The sequence below is a fragment of the Arabidopsis thaliana genome, chromosome 3, assembly GCF_000001735.4.
Source record: "Arabidopsis thaliana chromosome 3, partial sequence".
NCBI classification, from domain to species: domain Eukaryota; kingdom Viridiplantae; phylum Streptophyta; class Magnoliopsida; order Brassicales; family Brassicaceae; genus Arabidopsis; species Arabidopsis thaliana.
The window spans coordinates 15,400,210-15,417,306 of NC_003074.8; the positions used below are offsets into that span (position 1 = coordinate 15,400,210).

The 17,097-nt window shown below is 36.4% G+C and overlaps 4 protein-coding genes, 1 long non-coding RNA gene and 4 pseudogenes across 9 annotated transcripts; 6 read left to right on the forward strand and 3 right to left on the reverse strand.

The window, feature by feature from the left end:
- Positions 1-47: 47 nt before the first annotated feature.
- Positions 48-509, reverse strand: AT3G43500 (uncharacterized protein; the record flags this gene model as incomplete). The annotated part of the gene is made up of 1 exon (NM_114218.1): positions 48-509. The coding sequence occupies one exon, from the start codon at positions 507-509 to the stop codon at positions 48-50; it is 462 nt and encodes a 153-aa protein (NP_189936.1).
- On the forward strand, positions 508-914 carry AT3G43503 (uncharacterized protein; the record flags this gene model as incomplete). Its single annotated transcript, NM_001339099.1, has 3 exons — positions 508-593; positions 699-815; positions 899-914. 2 exons carry the CDS (start codon positions 508-510, stop codon positions 799-801), a joined length of 189 nt encoding a protein of 62 aa, NP_001326015.1. The 3' UTR covers positions 802-815; positions 899-914.
- A 1,197-nt stretch (positions 915-2,111) lies between these two features.
- On the reverse strand, positions 2,112-2,690 carry LCR30 (low-molecular-weight cysteine-rich 30). The gene is made up of 2 exons (NM_001035725.2): positions 2,542-2,690; positions 2,112-2,385 (listed from the first exon to the last, which is right to left on the reverse strand). Exons 1-2 carry the CDS (start codon positions 2,588-2,590, stop codon positions 2,204-2,206), a joined length of 231 nt encoding a protein of 76 aa, NP_001030802.1. The 5' UTR covers positions 2,591-2,690; the 3' UTR covers positions 2,112-2,203.
- A 972-nt stretch (positions 2,691-3,662) lies between these two features.
- AT3G43510 lies at positions 3,663-5,169 on the reverse strand (annotated as a pseudogene; the record flags this gene model as incomplete). Its single annotated transcript has 1 exon — positions 3,663-5,169.
- A 605-nt stretch (positions 5,170-5,774) lies between these two features.
- On the forward strand, positions 5,775-7,740 carry AT3G43520 (Transmembrane proteins 14C). The gene is made up of 3 exons (NM_114220.4): positions 5,775-6,326; positions 7,062-7,196; positions 7,351-7,740. The coding sequence occupies exons 1-3, from the start codon at positions 5,879-5,881 to the stop codon at positions 7,488-7,490; spliced, it is 723 nt and encodes a 240-aa protein (NP_566866.1). The 5' UTR covers positions 5,775-5,878; the 3' UTR covers positions 7,491-7,740.
- Positions 7,741-8,735: 995 nt separating this feature from the next.
- On the forward strand, positions 8,736-9,458 carry AT3G43521 (annotated as a pseudogene; the record flags this gene model as incomplete). The annotated part of the gene is made up of 1 exon: positions 8,736-9,458.
- Positions 9,459-9,921: 463 nt separating this feature from the next.
- Positions 9,922-10,290, forward strand: AT3G43522 (annotated as a pseudogene; the record flags this gene model as incomplete). The annotated part of the gene is made up of 1 exon: positions 9,922-10,290.
- Positions 10,291-10,492: 202 nt separating this feature from the next.
- On the forward strand, positions 10,493-11,036 carry AT3G06635. The gene has a single exon (NR_141268.1). It is a non-coding gene; the product is annotated as an other RNA (long non-coding RNA).
- A 2,523-nt stretch (positions 11,037-13,559) lies between these two features.
- On the forward strand, positions 13,560-15,810 carry AT3G43523 (annotated as a pseudogene; the record flags this gene model as incomplete). The annotated part of the gene is made up of 1 exon: positions 13,560-15,810.
- Between the last annotated feature and the right edge of the window lie 1,287 nt (positions 15,811-17,097).

The window sequence follows — 17,097 nt, forward strand, 5'->3', positions numbered from 1 at the left end:
AAGGAAACAAATCATTCAACATAAAGGAGGAGAACGTTGTAGAGTTTCTATCCGTTTGGCTTTAATAGGGGAGCGTCAATGATTCTGGCTGAAGAGATATGCAGATCTTTAAGGCTTAATGGACGCCTAAGATATCCTTGAATAGATGGAGGATCCAGATTAAATAGAAGAATCTCGATTGGTGCTGAAAAGGAAGTAGCTTTGTCGGAAAAGGCAACTTTCTCTTTTGTTGGTTCCACACATAAAAACAGCTTGTGTGTCGTTTTGGCAACTCCTAAACAGCTTGTAGTCTTCATGAGAGTGAATATAAACAGCAGGAAATCTTCAAAATAGTCGGGTGGTTCGTCGAGTAGGAATGGGCTGTCAGCTAGTTCGTCAGCGGGTTCTTTAGAAAGTCCTTCAAGAAGTCCGTGAGAAAGTTCTTCAGCCGGTTCATCAGCAAGTCTATCAGGTGGTCTGTCAGTGAGTCCATCAGCTGCAATGTCAGCTCTCATTCTTATATCAGACATGATTGCTATTAAGTACAACAGTGGGTCTAAAAGAGTTGTATGTTTAAGATGTGGAGACATTGGTCATGACATGATTTTGTGCAAGTATGAGTAGTCTAAGGAAGATTTGAAGGTAACTTTTGTTTTCCTAAATTACAGTATTTTGCTTATGATTTCTTTCTTATAACTTCTGTTATTTACTTTGACTAGAATATACAATGCTATATCTGTAAAAGCTTTGGCCATCTATGATGTGTCGAACCCGATGATTCAATGTCATGGGTTGTATCTTGCTACAAATGTGGTCAACTAGGTCATACTGGACTCGTAAGTTGTAGAGAGTTTAGTTTCGAATTATCCACACTGTTGATTGAGTTGTCCCTAAACAGAGTTGATCACTTTCTCTCTAGGCATGTGGTAGACACTATGATGAAAGCAACAAAAATGATATTTTCAGTCCATCATGGTTTAAGTCTAAGGGAGAAGGGCATTTTAAGCGCGACTGCCCTAATTCTTCCGGCGTACGCTTTCTAGAAAACTGTAGTGAAGAAGGGAATTCATCGAGTATAAACTCTTCACAGGCAGAGACACATCGAGTGTATGCTACAAAAGTAAAGGAGTAACACATTTCGCTCGTGAATGCCCCAAATCGAATTCCTCCCACGTAGGCTTTATTACACTATACATTTGGTGCTTTGAGCTCTTCACTTCGTTTTTTTCTCTCATGTTATTCACTTATCAAACGAACCTATTTCTTTTTGATTTTGTTTTTCAGGATAAATTGGATATACTTCTAACAAGAAACTCCCACTTAGTGCAGTGCATCGAGCAATTACTAAGTGAATGATTTAACTGACTATATTAAGTCTTTCTCTAATTTTACGATGAGTCTTCTTTTTTTTCTGCAGATTTGATTTACGACTAAATATATGTTCTAAGATTAAATATCTATTGTTTATAAACATGGGTTCGATGGTAGTATAAGATGAGCCTTGTTGGATGGAATTCAAGTTGTTTAAAGTTGAGTTAATAATAGTTGGACTGAGTACAGTTTAATATATATATATATATATATATATATATATATATATATATATATATATATATCTTCTTCACAAAGCCAACATGTATAATTGTTTTCTGATGAATTTCTAACAGAATTTAGCCATTACATCTATATCGTCAAATGTTTTTGATGTATTACTACCAAAAACAGCAATATCTTTGGATTTTTTGCGATAGAGTACATACGGATTAAATTCCTTCAAATCAACAACAAAATATAGTCGTCGGAAAAATGTTATGGAAAAAATATCAAAAATAGTAGTTGAAGTTTTACCGATAAGACTACCAGTCTAGAAACCGGATTTAGATCTCATATACTTTATTTTACATTACAATTTAACTATCTATTTCATCGTAAATAATTATATTTTAATTATATGCATTTCATCTAAATGGATAAGAGTTCAAAAATATATATTAATAACAATTTGTTTCGTATTTTGTTTTTCTCGTTCTAGCTTAGCTATATCTCTCGTTCGTGTAATTTTAAAGTGGATGGGCTAATTCGATCTTCTAGATTAGTATGCTAAATTACCAATTTATAGTTTATGCCAAATAATTTAAAATCATAATTCACAAACACTTCAAAATTAAGAAATATTATTTTTATTATTAAAACTGAGAATAGTTTATAGAGAGAACAAGAAAAATCAAGCGTTGCAACTATAAGTGCAGACGCATTGCTTGCTTGGCTTTGGCATACATGTGCCTTTTGCAGCTGTCCCGTGCATCCAAATACACTTAGCTACACACTTGTCTTCTTCACATAGTTCTGTTCCTGACATATAGTCGTGACACAATTCTTGTCCTTGCGTCTCTTTTGTCACAAGCCCTATTATAAATATTTAAACATAATCTCAATTTCTTTTTTGTTATTAAAAAATAAAATGCGACGAATATAAGAAACTATCAAATAAATGAGAAGACTCATAAAAGAAAACTTCACATAAAAGAGAAAAGTCATGTATAATAAAAGTGTGAATCAAACCTAAAACGAGGACAACCATGAAAATAGCAATAACGGTGGTTTTAGACATCTTTGATGATATAGTCGAAATGAAAACTTCAATATAAAGGGATGGATGTAATAGTTATGTACAAGTGAATAATGTATATATATAAGAAATTAGATGCATGCACGAACTATAGAAAGTAGAAAAGAAAAGTAGATTACGGAAATGTATATATGGCTAAAGATCATAATAACACATATAGGAAAAAATCTTTTAAAATTATTGACTAAAGGTGAAAGTTAATTACAAAGTGATAAAACATATCCAAATGTCATAAAAGCAGTCTAAAAATACATGATAAAAACACTATCTTAAAATATCCCCTTAAAAATAAATAAATGAGAAAATAAACTCTATTGGTTATCTTTAATCATTTTTTTCATATTTTCGTAATATTCAACTTATTTACTCTTTTTTAATACATATTTATTTAAAAATATATTACTATATTAATGAACGTATATTGTTATTAGTTATATGTTTTTGTTTTGAAATATCATTAGTGTTTTATTTATTTATTTTTCAAAAGAAAAAATAAAATAAATTGAGAAACAGATTTTTTGAAGATTATGTTCCATAAAGAATTATGTACTTTTATTTTGAAACAAAATACAAAGATGTTGTAATTAATTTTGGAAGGTGTTTGATTACACGGTTTGTGGGATTTGTTTGGATATGCTATGTATACCCTTAATGATTTCAATTGTGATTTTGCATCTTTTGTTACCTTCCAAACAAAATCTGGAGATTAATCTATTTAAAAAAATAATTATTCTACTAATATTAAAAAGGAAATACATCTTAAAGATTTGTAGAATATTGCATTATAATAATATACCCTTTATGAATATTTCATTGATTTGTAGTAATAACAGATGCAAAATCACAATTGAAATGGAATTTGGTTCCAGAAAAATACCTACAATGTTATTACTTGTCATGGTGAGAACAATGTTATCACTTCCCAGTATATAAAATATTCTCCAATAATATTAATTTAATTTGAACTTATAATTGTTTAACTGTCACAGAAAAAACAATGATGTGTCATGTGTTTATGCATACATTGAAATTCAACATATTTACACATTTACTACTAATGTTGGTTCTTTGCTTGAGTCTCTGAATCCACAAATTCAGCGACTGAAGAAGTCATCTGATTTGGTTTCTTGGGAGCTTTCTCTTCAGGGATGATGTCTCTCTCAGGTTCTTTCCTCTTCGAACTTACACTCTGAGAACCTGTATGCATTGTTCCTAGACTCGGTCTCATTTCTATCTGAGAAGAGCCTGTGGCTGCACTAACTGTAACCCTTTTTTTTCCACTCCTGAGAAACTCTTCCTCAGCTTTTAATCGTTCCACCAACATACAAACCGTTAGAAACTCCTCTTCCATCAATCTAGTCACAAAGCCACTCCACGACGAAGGAAACTTGGAAATGATGGTACTCACATAAAACGTCTCATCAAGAACCATACCAGCACCCACAATGGAATCTGCAATCTTGATAAACTCTTGAACTTGCTCAAGAACCGGTCTCTCTTCAACCATTTTGAAGTCAATGTACTTTCTGACTTGTACCATCTTAGAATTGGATTCCTCACGACGGTAAACCCATTTCAACTCTTCCCACAGTTCCTTAGCATGCTTGAATCTCTTCAAGTACTGACGGTACAGATCATCAGACAATGATTTCATCAAATGATTATGGCAAAGATAATCATCTCTCAACCAATCTTGAGAGCTACCACTACCAATACCAGGATAAGGCTCAGAGAGAACATAAGCCAGCTTCATTTGCTTCAAAAAAAGCTCCATCTCTGATGCCCATGAAAGATAACTCCTCCCATCAAATCGCCAAGTCTCGATAAGCGAAAAACCGTGAGTGCTACTGCTTCTCGTATCCAAAGCCTCACAAGCATTTCCATTTGGTGTTCTGCAGCAAGATATGCGGTCCAATGAATATAAAACACCAAAAGGAGAACATGAATAAGGTAACATTCTTACGTATTCTTTAACTGGAAATGCTTAATAGCTTCCTCAGTAGCAGAGAAATTTTTCTTGAACACAGACCATTGGTGTGTTGGGAAACTTATTCCTAACAGAGAACACAACATGAAAGCTTTTTCATCATTCACAAGAGTTGCTTCAGAGTAAAGATAACAAGTAAGTGTGTGTGTTCAAAAATTGTACCTCTAAATTTTGCATCTTTTTCCTTACGAACATGTTTCTTCCCAATCAATAGAGAAGTTTTGCCTTGGTATTTATTAACCATCACATCTTTCGTCTCCGAGAACTATTAAACATATAAAAACAGATTCCAGAAAAATATCTCACAGAACAAATCGAAAATCAAAACCATTCACTAGAATAGAACATAGAGAGTAGAGTAAGCAAAAGTCGTAACCTTATAAAGAAAGCGTTCTTCTTCAGCAACGGAAACTTTTCTTTTATACGCCGGAGGCACTTTCTCCGGTACGGGTGCTTCACCGTGGTCTATGTCATGAGATTTAACTTCTCTGAGAGTGTCTTTCACTGTTTCCTCGTTTTTATCTGTGGTAATTATCTCCGTTGTTTCGCCAGAATCGAGCAACGATTTCTCCATTTTTAGAGACGATTTAGACGGTGGATCTCCGGTGAGGAGGGTTTTGGTTTTCTGCGTTGATTTATTGGGAGACTACACATACATATTGGGATGAAAGACCAAAAACGACGTCGTTTACTAATGCGAAGACCTGGGCAGATGTACCGGACCCATCCGAAAATTTTGGTAATTTGGGTATTCTTAAAACCGTTCAGAAACTTGTTTTTGAAATCAGTGACCGGTTCGGTGATATGAGGAGGTGCACCAATCGGTTACCAAAATATTCTTTAAATTGTCCAATTTTTGCTATAAATCGATGGCAAAATTGTTTGAAATGTTCCGAAATATTGAAAAATATGCCGAAATTATTGGACCAATCGGAATTTAAACTGAGCAAACCGTATTAATTATTGTTGTTTCAATTCAGAACACTTCAGAACCGAAATATATCACTTCAGAACTGAGGAAAACCGTAGTTCAAATTCGGTTAATTTGGTTAGATTTTTTATTAATCAAACAAACCGAAATTCCGAACTGACCCGGACCGAAGTACCGATTGCAATGCCTAATAAAGTAAGATCTAATGAAAACCGGTTTGCAGATAAGACCAATTTAGCCGGTTAAGGTTCATTATTTGATTAACGTTTTTTGTTGTTGATTTTCTCCAAAATCAATCAATCACTAAAATTAGTCGTTAAACAAAAAGCTTGCGAAGAAGAAGACGAAGAAAATGGCGGATTTGATTTTGAGTTCCTCCTCTGCACAATCCTCTCTCCTTCACGTCAGACCTAATCACTATCTACTCAATACCTCCACTGCTTCACCGATCCGAAGTGTCAGATTCCAAAATTCCAACGGTTTTCATCCTCTGGCGTTCGCATCTGGTCACCGACGACTTCCTCTCGGTGCAGTAGTTCCCTCTGACTCCACTAAGACGATCACCAGTACGATTACTGCTAACTGCGTTGATTCGGGAGTCAAAGCTGTTGAAGTCGAGCCTACGATCGATTACGGAGGTGGTGGTGGAATTGGAGGTGATAAATTTGGCGGCGGTGGTGGAGGCGGCGATGGAAATGACGACGGAGGGGAAGACGATAAGGAGGAGAGTGACGGGAAGAAGAGCACGCCTCTGTCTATGTCGCAGAAGTTGACTCTTGGTTACGCTTTTCTCGTCGGAGGTGAGATTCATTGTAACTCTAGGGTTTATACTTGATTCTTCATTGTGAAATTGATTTAGAACTTCGGTATAAAGCTAAGATTATCCAGTTTCTTGTGTAGTAGGTGAGATTCAATTTTGTGAATGTGATGAACTTCTAGGGTTTAGGGTTTACCTGCTTCTTCATTTATACTTTGAAATTTTGAATTTGAAGATCTAACGTGATGTGTTAGGGATAGCAAAATCATCACAGTTCTTTATCGTGGATGAGAATTTGATCAGTGTTCTTGAACTCTAATGTTCTTGGGGAATCTATATTTTGGATGATTTTATCTTGGGGGGTTTTAAGAATTGGATTAGGGATTAGAAGCACACTCATTAGTATTTGTGAGAAGAAAAAGGTTCATAGAGGGTTAATTCCTATTTGCATATTTCCTAGAGATGGAGATGTTACTTGAATTCTGCAAAACTTGGTTTCTGGATCTGACTGTCATAGCTTTAGGTTAAACATGGAGGTTCCTTGTTCTTGTTGATGCCTTTAAGATTCTTTTTATGAGTTGATGTTACTAATGTGATTGAGATCGGAGAGTCCAGGTTAGTTCAGTCTGTATATGTGTATGCTTATTAGGTGAAGTTGAGTTCTCATTTTATTAATGGACTCACAGATATATTGAAACGTATCGAAGAACAGTGATGTTATGCTTGCCTATAAAGCGATACTCAAATGCTCATGAACTGTTAGATGGTTTTGATGTAGTTGGTGGGCTGATGGGTTATCTGAAGAGCGGTAGCCAGAAATCGTTGCTTGCAGGTGGACTGTCAGCTGCTGTTCTGCTGTATGTCTTCAGTCAGCTCCCAACAAAACCTGTTCTTGCATCAACCGTTGGTGTAGGTAAGGAAAAACAATTGTTAATAACAGAGTAGTTGTGTCCAATTTACTAGTTTCAAAAGCTGGATTCCTGAACGGCGGTGATACTAGCTTTTATTTTTGTAAGTCTGATGATGTGGCGTCTAAACATCTGCATTGTTTTGTGTTGTTAAAAAAGTGATGGCGGGTGCGTTAATGTACGTAATGGGAACCCGATACATGCGTTCGAAGAAGATATTTCCTGCTGGAGTTGTGTCGATCATGTCTTTCATTATGACCGGAGGATACATACACGGTATCATGCGCAGCCTCCACTAAGCAGTAGCAAACACTCTCGAGTCTGTTACAAAAGTGTCTTGTCTCTGACCTTTTTCTTTCTTTATGTGTGTGTTTCACGGTGTATAAAGCAGCTTTGCTACTTTGTTTTGTCTGAACCATAAGAAAACTAGCACCAAAACGTTCTAAAGGACTTTATGGATTTAGCTCTGTGGTCAGAATCTAAAAACTCAAATTATTCCCGAAAATCTTCAAACTCGTGGAACCAAAGTACCAAATTTAAAGAGTGAGACAAAAAAAATATATTTAATTTTTTGATTCACGTAAAAATATAGAAAAGATTGAAAAGACTTTCTCTCTCTTTTCTCTCTTAATCTTTGAGAGAGAGAAAGTCTTGTCCGATGTTCCGATTTGGTTTCGGCAACGATCAGTTTTTTAGTGGTGTTGGTCGGCTTTCGTCTAGTGTCGTTGACTCTCTTAGCAATGTCAAATAGCTCTATTTCCATCAATTCGCTCTCGATTCGGATGGCTTAGGTATCGGCTTTTATCTGGATTTGTTTTTTCATTTTTCGTTCCTTTGTTTCTATTTAGTTTCAGTTTTCTTGTGCTTGATTGCTTTGATTAGATCCTTAGATCTGGGTGGGTAGTTCTTTGCTCCTCCTTTTCTTAAAGGGTTTATTTCGTTCTTCAAGCTTATTGGGTTTAGTCAATTAAGAACAGATTGAAGTTGCAGAGCAAAATCAGGTTCGTATCTTTGGGTTTTTTGAAGTAATTAGGATCTTTGGGGTTTTTGAAGTAATTAGGACTTAATTTATGAAGTGATGCTTTGGATTCAATTGATTTTTTGTTTTAGAGAAAAGCAAGCCTAGATTTGGTGAACTGCAAATTTCCATGGAGATTGAAAAGCTCTTGATTAAAGAAGAAGATGAAGAAAATTTTCGGAATTGCATTTTGTAAAGTCATAATCTCATCAAAATTGGTCTTCACTTGTATTTTTGGGCGAAGATTGAGATATGTCGACTGAAGAATTTTCCGGTGACTTTGGCCAGAATTGAAGGCTTTCCGACGTAACAAAGATCAGCGAGTGTTCGGAGACTCCCACATCTTTGTCTTCCCACGTGTCTGCTAACATGTTCCCTGCTTGCCACGTGTCATATGCTGTGTAGAAGTTTTTCTTCAGCTTAAGTTCTCTTATTGGACTTTGTTTTCTTTTATTGGGTTTGCTTGTTTTAAGGTTTGTACACTATAACCTGTTACTTTGTATCTGTATAATAAATAAAATACACTTATCCAATGTATCTTCTGCATATAATGGTTTTGGATTTTCTGTTTTTACCAACATGAATCATCTGCTCCCAAGTCTCTCAACAACAGTTACTCCCTTCAAGTGTTCAAAATTTGCTTTCTCGATCATTTGGAACCTTTGGAAAAATAGGAATCAACTTATATTTGAAGGAGACATAGTTCATGCTAATGATATTTATAACAAAGCAATGGATGAAGAAAGCCAATGGAGCTTTGCTCAAAAGAATGTGATGTTTCAAGAAAAGTAGCCAACGTATATGGAATTTTTGCAGCCTCCCTTGATGGGAGAAGTCAAATGTAACATTAGTAGCTTGGGTTGTCAGAAATCTGGAGGGTGATGTTCTCTTACATAGTCGCAGATCTTTTTCCCAAGTACACTCTCTCTTTCAAGTAAAATTTTGTAGTTGGCAGTAGGCTTTGGAAAGTATGAAAAGTTTGGGATTTTCTCATGTTCTTTTTGGCGCTTCAACTCCGGAAATTATCAATGCACTTAACAAACAAAAAGATTGGCCAGCCATCATTGGTCACATTGTAGTGTTACTTATGTTCACCAAAGATCAACTACACTGGTTTATTATGAGGGAATCTCTCTCTTGTAATCAAGGTACTATGGCAATTGCCACAAGTGTGGTTACTGATTTTAGACTCCAATCATATGTTGCCAGCAGAGCTCCTCAATGGTTGCAACAATTTTAACGACAATGAAAGACCTCAAACATTTCAGGTTTGACTCGGTTCTATCTAATGAAGGGAGTAGTTTGTTGACTTTTGAATTCTTACCTCCTTAAGAAGAAAGCTAAGGTCGGGTTTTTTTATTCGTATTTGTCTTGATCCATTTTTTTTTTTTTTTCCTTTTATCTTTTATTTTCATTAACTTCTAATTTTTCTCTTATCTCTTATCTCTTGTCCTCTTCTTTCTAGTGTTTTCATTTTGTTTTTAACTACATTAAATTTTTACGTTCTTTGAGAATGTCTTAGTCATACTTTTCATCTCGGTTTGGGTTTTTACATGGGTCACCTAATTTTTTTAGGTGATTTATTATCTCTTCTTTTCTTTGATCTCTATTGTCCTTTTCACTCTTTCTCCTCTAATAAATACTTCGTTCAGAGTTTATAAACGACTTTACACGCACAACTTCTACACTCTGCTTCCCTTTACTCTTCTTTAATGGACGATGATCTTTGGGACGAATAGTAAAACATGGACCTGGGAAGGAATGATCCTAAGTTATTCATTCCTTATATTGCATATGATGAAGCTGTGTCTCGCAATCGATTGAGTTTAATTGCTAGACCTTTGAATCCAACAGCTCAGAACCTCTTCTCTGTCGTCTCTGTGTTGCCAAGAAGTAGGGGACTTACTTCCAGAGTGCATGGGCGTGTACTTGATAATACATATGTTCAATTCTATTAGAGGCAACAAAGAAGCCCAACAATTAGCCTCATAAGAAGCCCATTATCTTATGTTATTAGGGTTGTCTAGTATCTTAGATTCATATATATATGCTACTATGAGAATCAATGTAAGCAACTTTGAGAGTTGGAAAGAACTCTCCTTCTTCACCATTTTATGAAATCAAATCTAAAGTGTTATTGTTCTTGGTGACAAACCTAAATCTTCTTCATTTCTATTCTTTACATTTCAATAAAGCTCATTGAGCTATTGTATTTTCCAATATTAGATTTCTATGTCAATAAGCTCATTTGAGCATAAGTTCTAAAATGTCAACATGGTATCAGAGCCACCATTGGCCCAACAAGAAAATTTCCACAAAAATGGTTTCCACTTTTGTGGCCCGTACAAGTGGCATGTCTCGTAGTATTTCTGAGATGTTGGGCTTGGGCTGTTTTCCGTTGGACCGTTTCCCACCCACATCTCGAAAAGGTCCATTAGAATGTCCCACATCGCTTGGGATTAAGATCTTTGGGCATTATAGAAAGGATGTGGCAATCCTTAACTCTTGAGCTAGCTTTTGGGTTAAGTTATGCCACATTCCTAATATGGTATTAAAGCATAAGTTAAGAAATGTCAACATGGTATCGGAGCCAAACAGTTCATCGACTTTTTTTTATTCTCTCTAGCTTCTAGCCTCCGCTCATACCGCAATATTGAAACGATGAGCTTTGTGCCTTCTCTGAAAAAGCGATGGTGAGCGTGAGGTTTCACATCTTAGGAGTCAGATTTTCAGAGACAAGGGAATCAACTTGGAAAATCTTCAAAGAGCTCGAGACATAACCAAACTATGGTATTCAAGGTACCGTTTCTCTCTATTCTATATGGGACAGAACGTGGAGTATTTGTCATAGCTTGAGAAGGATAGCTGCTGGTTTAGATCTATAGGTTTGGAAAATATGAAGCAAGATTGCAATCAGATTGTCTCAGGTTTGATAATGATGGGTTTATGGCTGCAAACTTCTGGTTTTGCTGAACGCACTTTAAGTGTTCGATGAAATGCCAAATAGAAAGGCTGGAGGTGATTTGCAAATTGTCGTTGGCTATTGGATGGGAAATAGATAGCAATTAGGATTTAAGTTATTGTGGGAAGATAATTATTCATCATCATGAGGCAAATTAGAGGAGTTAAGTGGGTAAAGAAGCCCGTATTTTTGGGTTAAGTGGTCATAAATACTTTTGAAAGAGATTGACTAAGGTCTCCAAGAACAAAGATACCTTTGAGTGAGCAAAGCAATTCTCTCCAACTATAGGCCTTAATAGATCTCACACTCATGTTTGTTCTCCTTGGTGAATAAAACCATCCATCCACATCACAATGATCTTGCTTCAGCAATGCATCCTCACACCAAATTCATCTTTATTTGAGGTTCAAACTTGTCATGTTGCTTTCACACCACGCCAAGTTTGCGGGAGAGTATTAGAGGCCACAAACAAATCCAACAATTAGCCTCATAAGAAGCCCATTATCTTATGTCATTAGGCTTGTCTAGTATCTTAGATTATATATATATATATATATGCTACTATGAGAATCAATGTAAGCAACTTTGAGAGTTGGAAACAACTCTCCTTCTTCACCATTTTATGAAATCAAATCTAAAGTATTATTGTTCTTGGTGACAAACCTAAAGCTTCTTCATTTCTATTCTTTACATTTCAATAAAGCTCATTGAGCTATTGTATTTTCCAATATTAGATTTCTATGTCAATTAGCTTATTTGAGCATAAGTTTAGAAATGTCAACATGGTATCAAAGCCATCGTTGGCGCAACAAAAAAATTTCCACAAAAATGGTTTTCCACTTTGTGACCCATACAAGTGGCATGTCTCGTTGTAATTTCGATATGTTGGGCTTGGGCTGCTTCCCGTTAGACCATTTCCCACCCATATCTCGGAAAGGTCAATTAGAATGTCCCACATCGCTTGGAATTAAGATCTTTGGGCATTATATAAAGGATGTGGCAATCCTTAACTCTTGAGCTAGCTTTTGGGTTAAGTTATGCCACATTCCTAATATGGTATCAAAGCATAAGTTAAGAAATGTCAACATGGTATCAGAGCCAAACAGTTCATCAGTTTTTTTATTCTCTCGAGCTTCTAGCCTTCTCTCATACCACAATATTGAAACGATGAGCTTTGTGTCTTCTCTGATAAAGCGGCGGTAAACGTGAGGTTTAACATCTAAGGAGTCAGATTTTCAGAGACAATGGAATCAGCTTAGAAAATCTTCAAAGAGCTCGAGACATAACCTAACCATGGTATTCAAGGTACCGTTTCTCTCTATTCTATTTGGGACAGAACGTGGAGTATTTGTCATAGGTTGAGAAGGATAGCTGCTGGTTTAGATCTATAGGTGTGGAACATATGAAGCTAGATTGCAATCAAATTGTCTCGGGTTTGATAATGATGGGTTTATGGCTGCAAACTTCTAATTTTGCTGAAATGCCAAATAGAAAGGCTTAAGGTTATTTGCAAATTATCATTGGCTATTGGATGGGAAGTAGATAGCAAATAGGATTTAAGTTATTGTGGGAAGATAATTATTCGTCGTCATGAGGCAAATTAGAGGAGTTAAGTGGATAAAGAAGCCCAGATTTTTGGGTAAAGAGGTCAGAAATACTTTTGAGAGAAATTGACTAAGGTCTCCAAGAACAAAGATACCTCTGATTGAGCAAAGCAATACTCTCCAACTATAGGCCTTAATAGATCTCACACTCATGTTTGTTCTCCTTGGTGAATAGAACCATCCATCCACATCACAATGATCTTGCTTCAACTAGGCCTGGGCATAATAACCGGACCTAATACCCAAATCGATACCCGAACCGAAAAAGCTGGGTTGGGGCGGGTTAGGGTAAGGGGATATTACCTCATTGGGTTTGGTTTTGGTTAATCCGTGGGTTCGGGTTCGGGTAGGGTATTACCCATTACCCATTCCGGGTACCCATACACCCGATTCTTGTGCTTATAACCTATACACCTATACACCACTAATTACCTTTTGTGCTTATAAATCCCTTGAATATCGGCTTCTCTTCTTAAATTCTCTTTGAACCATATTCTATCAAACTGGAAACCCTTGTCGAAACACTCTCGGCGACCTCACCGTCACCGACGTTCCCGTTATACCCACCACAGACAGCTCAATCGCGAAATCATTCTGAGGTAAGTACGTTCATGCAATTTCAATTCTAGGTTTCGATTATTGATCTCAATCTCTGATTAGTTTCAAACTTTCAAGTTTCAAGTTTCAATTCTCGATTTCTCAGTTCCTAGTTCGGATTGTTGTTTGCTTGTTTCAATTCAATTCTCGATTTCTCAGTTCCTAGCTCCGATTGTTGTTTATGTAGATGACGTCAAATGAAACTCTACCTCCAGATGATTTTGATGATGTTGAATTAAGTGGAAATGACGATGATGATGTTGTTCAACATACTCCTACTTCTGGAAATAAGAGGAAGCGTAAAGAGAAGGAAACAAGAGATGAAGGTGATGGAGGTAATAGTTCAAAGAAAAAGAAGACAAGTAGTCGATCCTATGTTTGGGATCACTTCAGCAGAAAGAAAGGTAATCCAAACAAGTGCAATTGTCATTACGGTGGGAAAGAGTTGTCTTGTCCTTCCAAGTCTGGTACCTCTACTTTGAAAAAATATTTAGAATTGTCCTGCAAAGCACTCAAGGCATGGAAAAGTACTAATACAGACCAAACTCAAACTGTTATTGGTCGTGATGGTGGTGATGGTAGTCTTACCATGTACAAGGTCTCTGAATTAGTCATTAGAGAAGCTTCTATTGAGATGCTGATTTTAGGCGAATTACCATTATCTTTCATAGAGAGTGTGGCTTGGAGACATTTCTGTTCTAAAGCTAAATTGTATAAGCCTGTTTCTAGGAGAACAACTACAAGAGAAATTGTGATGCTTTATGTCAAGAAGAAAGTGGCTATGAAGAAGATTCTAGGGAAGAGCCAGCAGAGGATGTCACTGACTACAGACATTTGGGTTTCAAACAATACTGGAGAGAGTTATATGGTAATAACAGCTCATTTTGTTGATGTTGATTGGAAGTTAAAGAAGATGATAATCAGATTCAAGCATGTTACTGATCATAAGGGTGGAACTATTTGCAAGGTTCTTCTGGAATGTTTGGCTGAGTGGGATATAAGGAGAATCTTTTGTACCACAGTGGATAATGCTACAGCTAACAACACTGCATTGACTAAATTCAAGAAAACGATGAAGCTGATTGGGGATGATGCATTGGTACTGAAAGGGGAATATATGCACATGCGGTGTGCTGCTCCCATCCTGAATTTAGTTGTAAAGGAAGGCTTGACTGAAGTGGATGCAAGTGTGACTAGTATTCGCAATGGGATTCAGTTTGTGAGGTCTTCAACAAATAGACTCAAATCATTTGATTTGCGTTGTGATGCTGGAAAGATTAGTGAGGTAGCTTGCCTTTAGATGTGAAGACATGATGGAACTCTACTTATCTCATGCTTGAACAAGCTGTGAAGTTTAGGATTGCTTTTGAGAAAATGGAGGCTGAAGATAAACCATATAATGACTATTTTCTGGAAAAGGTGGATGGAGAAAAAAAGATTGGACCGCCTATGTCAAGTGATTGGGATGCAGCTGAGAGGTTAATTCAAATCCTTGCTATATTTTACAAGTCGACATTGGTGCTTTCAGGTTCAACTTATGTTACTTCTCATAAGATGTACAATGAGATAATCAACATGGCTAGAAACCTAACTACCTTAAACACATACACTTTTTCTGATGAGCAACTAAAGAAGAAAGCAATAGCAATGTTAGGAAAGCTGAAGAAATATTGGGATCCGTTTGGTGAAGGAGTAGAAATGAATAGGTTGGTGATGGTTGCTACTGTTTTTGACCCTAGAAAGAAGATGAAATTTGTTGAGCTTGCTTTGGAAAGATGTATGGTTTAGGTAGTGTGGAGGTTTTTCTTCTTTCTGATTCAGTGATTCAAATCTTGAAGGATTTGTATGATGAGTATAACAAGGCAAATTTGTTGAGAAAAAATGGAGGCAGCGATTCAATGTCATCTTCTCAGTCACAAGGATCATGGTCTCAGTCTCAAGAGCAAGATAGAAGTGGAGCTTATGAGAGAACAGTCAACAAAACTGGTATTCAATTAGAAGATATGGAGAACTTATTTGATGAGATTGTGAAAGAAACAGGTATTCATAAATCATCTAATGAGTTGGATTTGTATTTGAATGAGGCTGTCGAGACTCCACATCTTCTAAAGGGAATAGAATATGATGTGTTAGATTGGTGGAAGCTCAATAGTGGGAAGTTTCCAGTTCTATCGCTAATAGCTAAGGATATATTCGCTATGCAAGTATTGTCGGTGGCATCAGAATCTGCATTTAGCACTAGTGGTAGAGTGTTAGATCCATTTAGAAGCTGCTTAACACATTACATGATAGAAGTCTTGATGTGCACAAAGCAATGGTTAAAGTCTGAGATCAGTATCAATGAAAAAGGAGTGTCAACCATTCATGAATTGCTTGCAGATAAAGTGGAGGAAGATGAGCTTATGAGAGGTAATCTATTCCCTTTAAAGTCTCTTTAAATTCTGGTTTACCAATTATAGCTTACAAGTTTGCTTATAGTCCGTGTTTCTTAAATTGTTCATGTGATTTAGAGTTTGAACCTGAATTCCACATCCATGGTTTTGAGTAGGCCGAGTTATCGTTTCAGCCTTCAGGAGACAAAAATGCAAAACAAAGTCATCACCTCATGTCCTCATCAACTATCGTTTAGACTTTAAACTTCTACTTCTATGTTTTTCATTTTCGGATTGTTGTTTTGCTTTTCAAGTACTCTTGTTTGAGATTTGAGAACTTCTATTTGTCATATTTGTGTTCTTGTTTGTGGGTTGCCAATTAGGCTTGGATTTGGATGCTAATTTTGTTTCTCCTCATTTGTTACACATGATTAGAATATCGGTTTTTCGGGTTTATGGGTAACTTTTACCCAATAATACCTGAACCGAAGAAAACCCGGTTTTTTTGGGGTATTTACCGGTTCTTATATTGATTACCCAAACTGATCCGAACCCGGGTGTACCCGAACCGGACCGAACCCAAAAATTTCAGTTTACCCTATTGGGTAATAATTTCATTACCCATTCAACCCAAACCCGAACGGGTTTTACCCGAACCCGAACGGGTTACCCATATGCCCAGGCCTAGCTTCAACGATGCATCCTCACACCAAAGCCATCTTTATTTGAGGTTCAAACTTGTTATGTTGCTTTTACACCACGTCAAGTTTGCGGGAGAGTATTAGATGCCACAAACAAGCCCAACGATTAGCCTCATTAGAAGCCCATTATCGTATGTCATTAGGATTGTCTAGTATCTTAGAATCATATATATATATATGCTACTATGAGAATCAATGTAAGCAACTTTGAGAGTTGGAAACAACTCTCCTTCTTCACCATTTTATGAAATCAAATCTAAAGTGTTATAGTTCTTGGTGACAAACCTAAATCTTCTACATTTCTATTCTTTACATTTCAATAAAGCTCATTGAGCTATTGTATTTTCCAATATTAGATTTCTTTGTCTATAAGCTCATTTGAGCATCAGTTTAGAAATGTCAACATGGTATCAGAGCCACCGCTGTCCCAACAAGAAAATTCCCACAAATATGGTTTTCAACCTTGTGGCCCATACAAGTGGCATGTCTCGTTGTATTTCCGAGATATTGGATTTGAGCTGTTTCCCATTGGACCGTTTCCCACCCACATCTAGAAAATATCCGCTAGAAATTCCCACATCGCTTATCTTTGGGTATTATGTAAAGGATGTGGCAATCCTTAACTTTTGAGCTAACTTTTGGGTTAAGTTAT